General features: G+C 39.4%; 1 protein-coding gene across 1 annotated transcript in view; it reads right to left on the bottom strand.

The window, feature by feature from the left end:
• Positions 1-1,179: 1,179 nt before the first annotated feature.
• The window catches only part of auh (AU RNA binding protein/enoyl-CoA hydratase), a gene marked incomplete at its 5' end in the record, with an annotated part of 17,945 nt that continues 14,371 nt past the window's right edge, over positions 1,180-4,753 (bottom strand). Inside the window, 2 exon segments of the mRNA XM_035667568.1 lie at positions 1,180-2,928; positions 4,536-4,583. Coding sequence (XP_035523461.1) covers positions 2,851-2,928; positions 4,536-4,583 — 126 coding nt within the window.

Below are 4,753 nucleotides of genomic sequence, written 5' to 3' on the forward strand. Positions count from 1 at the left end.
ATACACACATACATACATATACTTACATAGATGCACACATGCATATATACATATACAGTATACACACTGAATCCTTGAATCAGTGTCAACAGAATAACCGAACACAAAATGTTACATTATTCTGGTAAACTCACAAGCTTTTCAACAAACACATGTCATTTTCTACATAAAAAATAATCCTTTTTTAAACTGTTGACAGTCCTATCTGTGAATTTTTCAGAATCACACCAAGGACATTTGTGGTAGAGATGTTACCAATAGATGCCATTTTTAACTGTATTTTAGAGGTCAAGCGATGGATGTGGGCAGCTGTGGCTCAGAAGCAGAGGGGGGTGTCCACTAATTGGAAGGTTGTTGGTTTAATCCTCGGCTCCTCCCACCACATGTCAAAGTATCGAGCAAGATACTGAACCCCGAATTGCTCCCGATGCTGTGCATCGGTGTGCGAATGTGTATGAATGCCTTAGTTTCTGTTTGATGGGCTTTGCCATCGCTGAGTGAATTTGTGTGAAAGGGCGAATGTAGTAGCATTTAGTGTAAAAGCACTATACAAGTACAGGTCCATTTACCATGGCATACTAATTACACTAACCAACAGTATACCCAAGCTGGACCAGAGTATTAATTAATGAATTAGTATTAAAATGCTGCTTACATATCAAAAGTCCAGTGTGCAGGATTGAGTTGTTTTTCAGTTAATACTCATTAGCAAAAAATCCATCACAGTGGCCAAGAGGCTTTTTTGCAATGAGCTGGACTTTTGTGTCAAAATTGAAGTCAATTAGACTTAAATTGGACGTGAGGGGCATGGCCTTCCAAAGTTGCCCTTTTTGGGCCTTAATTACAGAACCATCAGGCCGATTGGGCTCATGTTTCTTGGGATCCTAATGCACAATTTTTCCAGTTATTGGGCCAAGTTTTTCTAGCCCATTTGAGCTCATGTCGAATCCAGATTCTGTTTTTATTTTCAGCAATCCATGCCGTGCTCCGTTTCCACCAGCTTCTACTTGTATTGCAAGTAGAGAATTGTAAACAATTCAAATCCCCATTTATGAACTATATGGCACAATATACTGTATCTCTACCACACACTATAGAACTGCATGTGAACAGATCATGGCAACTTGATGTCATAAAGTAATTATGTGCACTCAAAACAATTATGAAGGGGAAGAAGCATTTCTGTTACAGAAGTTTTATTTACAACCGTGTGATATGGTTTCATGTTCCAATCTGACTTCACTTACTAAAATAACAGCACATCTCCACTGATTCATTCATCCACGGTTTCAGAAAAGAAATTTGAGGCTTTGTTTACAAAAACATTTGGATACCTAAATCAATGAAGACTAGAAGACCACCTAGCGCTCCTAATGGCATTTGCAAGAATCCATCAGGTCTGAATGAAAGCAACCAATCAGAGCCAAAATAGTTCATTGTTGTTGACTCAACAATAAAGTATCTTCAAGTAACCAACCCAAATTGTCTTTATATCTTTTCTTGGCTCTGATTGGTTGTTGTCGTTCAGGCCCAGTAGAAGTCTGATGTATTACTGTCAGGATATAGTGAAAGTTTCAGCAAATGTGTCAAAAAAGAATTTCATAAAAGTTACCTAATCTTGTGCATAAAAGATAAAAAAAGTATGTTGGAGTCTCTGTAGAAAAGATGGGGAAGAAAATATAACTCAAGATCCACTTACAATCTTTTTTCAGGGCTTTCAACCCAATGTCATGATCTATATCAGCACCATCCACAGTTTAAGACTGAGCTGTGGTTTAAAGCTCTTGAAAAAGCCAGTAAGTGGACCTTGAGTTTTCTGTTCTATTTTTTCCAAAATTGAGAACAAACTTTCATGCTCAAAATCATATATTTTTGCATTATGTCAATATGATTTAATACACATTTGTTTTTCTACTTAGAGTAGCGGTGGGCACCAGGATGTTTTCCAGCTAATAAATGGCCTCCTGTTGCACCTCAAGTGTTTGCATCCTTATGAGCACCACTGATCTGGTGTAAACTAGCTAGGCAGGATGAGAATGAGCTTTTATTTTATTTAAAGCCACCACATGTAGAGAGTTTATGTAATTACTATTAAAATTATTCTGATTAAAGTTTTTGTTTGCAGTGTTCTTTAAAGTCATGTGAGCCCCATCGTTAAGGATGTTGCATTAACCAACATGTTAACAAAACGTACTCACTGTTGAAGAAGAGAAGGTTTGTAGTGATTGGCTAAATCTAGAGTTTCCGATGGCAAAAGGTTTAATTTGTAGAAAAATGAAACAATTGTGTTAATACTGGATTTAGACTGCGCTGCTTCAAACAATTCATCCTGGGTCACAGTGTCTTTTACTGTAACTACCACAGGAGTGGTACCACCAGATTCTTACATCCTACACACAGTGGACATGATTTAAGTGAGGGAAAATCTCTTATGATTTCATGCAGACACCTCTGGTTATTTAGTGCTTTTTAATGGCACTCTGACTGGTTCACTACACAGGGGGGTTGCTGTTAGTGACTTACTGCCAATCATACTGCTAACATCAATAACCAACCAAGTAATTCATGTTTTAATTTGCAGTTTGAAGCGGGAGTCAATGCTCGGTTGGTTTGCTCGGTTTTTCCAAATCCTAAAGTGTTAGTTGACAGAACCAGCAAGTGCTTTACACTGACTTTTAAGTGACTGGCAAAAACACCCATCAGGACAACCCCTAATGTCCTGCAGTCAGAGAAATGTCCGCTGGTTACTGTACAGGTTAATGTGTTGACGGGTACAGTCTGACCCATAAATATGTTGGAAGCAGTGGAACAGTAGGAGAGCTGAATGCAGAACTATTTCCGGAAGTGGCCTCATTCCCCCTTATACTGAGGACACCTCTTCTCCTTGAACGCAGCCAAACCCTCCAGTCGATCTTTAGTTGGGATCACCTTAAAAACAACACAAACATGTCAGTGCTAAACAAGATGAGAATTACAGCCAATCAACACCTCGCTGAAAGCTCTCTTTTTAAGAAATTATTTTCCAGGAGTTTTCTTGACAATACAGGACAGCATACAGTCATAATTCACAGGAAGGCCTAGTATTCACTCTTTTTTCTCCTTCTTTAATTATGCAGGGTTCATGATAAAGTGGCACAGGTCAGTGTTTATCGGACATGTTGGCTTGCTTCCCATTGTTTTCGCCACAGCCAATTCTTTACTACAATCAGTCACTTCATTTTTCAGTCTACTACAGTTTCCCTCCAACCTGGGTTTATGTAGGCGATCTGAGTATACACAGGATGCATTCAAGCACAGTACAGAGTTAAAGTCACCTGCATTTTTGGAAAATAGACTTGAAGCCCAAAGGTGTGCTTTGGGTCACGATTACCTACGAGTTAACCATGAGCGGTTGCATGGTCTGTGTACACACATAAGACGGTTGACTGAAACGTTTCATGAGGAGTCAATAATACCACCATTAATAACAAGTAATTTAAAAAAACCCTTTACAGCATACTGTAGTTAGAAATTGAGTATAATCAGCTGATAATTAGCCTGATCAGCCACTGTAGCTCACTGCATGTCTCCCCCACCGTCTCCAACACAACCAGATATTTAGCTTGTTAGATATTTATCTAGTGTTGGCCAGGCATCGGCGAGCTCTAGTTGAACCTGTGGGTCACATTGCTGAAGAGTTCACACAACCTGATCATCCTCACGGAGCCAATTTGCCTCTGATCTGGGAGCGTCATAGGTCTCCCAAAATAGTCGGCGAGTGGACGAAATAAGGCAGTGTGGGCTTTAGAATGTTGCAGGGAAAAGTTGGGGAAGTGAACCGTCTGGTTTCAGAACATAGGGCATGTAAGGGCATGTAAGGGCATGTAAGTTTCAACAGCCAATCAGCTTGTAGCAAAGTCAGTTGGTTACAAACTGTTTTTTGGGGTTTGAGGAAAGAGAGATCACTATTTGTTTGAGAAAAGCCATGTGTGTATGACACAAGCAATGAAATGAACAGCTCAAAATTCTCTGCCCTCTCGTTATTTTTTGTTTTTGCCGTTGGATTTACAGAACTTTGCATAGGTGTATAGCAAGTAGTTGGAAGTTGTCTCAAATATTTGATCTGAACCGAGCTTTATAGGTAGAGAATTCGTTTGAATAAGCTATACACTGTTTGTATGTGGTCTCACATGCTAACAAATACATACAAGTCTATAAAGGCTATAAAGTTATAGTTAGACTATGATCAATTAGCTATCAACATATAAGTTCAGCTTCAACAATGACAGTCTCTGGTTGGTATCAAAGACAGGATTGCCACCGATTGTCAGCTGTTTCCATGGTTACCACACATCAAGCGCCTGGTGTTAACTTACGGAGCGCTTGTCTGCCTGTCTATTCACATGAGGGTTAGTGCAACCCCGCGGATCCTAGCGAGTGGTGGAGAGTTGCTTTCCGTCTGAAAGTACCTTACCCATTCTACAGATAATGCATGAAAGCCTGAACTGAATGTATACATTTCATACAGCAGGGTAAATATTTGTGAAATCACTTACCTGGGCGTAGCAAGCCTCTTCAATTGCCAGACCTGTGGATAAATCCACCTGAAAGACAACATGGTTCTGTTAGTGGTGTGTTCACACTGCAGTTGGAAATGTCTAGATTCCTAGAATTCCTGAATAATATACAAATATACAATATTATTGTAATAAAAAACAATTATGAATATCATCACATGGTTGGACTTGAAAAAGCTGTCTAGCTCTCCACTTTA

The sequence above is a fragment of the Morone saxatilis genome, unplaced genomic scaffold (assembly GCF_004916995.1).
Source record: "Morone saxatilis isolate NCDOM2014 unplaced genomic scaffold, NCSU_SB_2.0 Contig21, whole genome shotgun sequence".
NCBI lineage: Eukaryota > Metazoa > Chordata > Actinopteri > Moronidae > Morone > Morone saxatilis.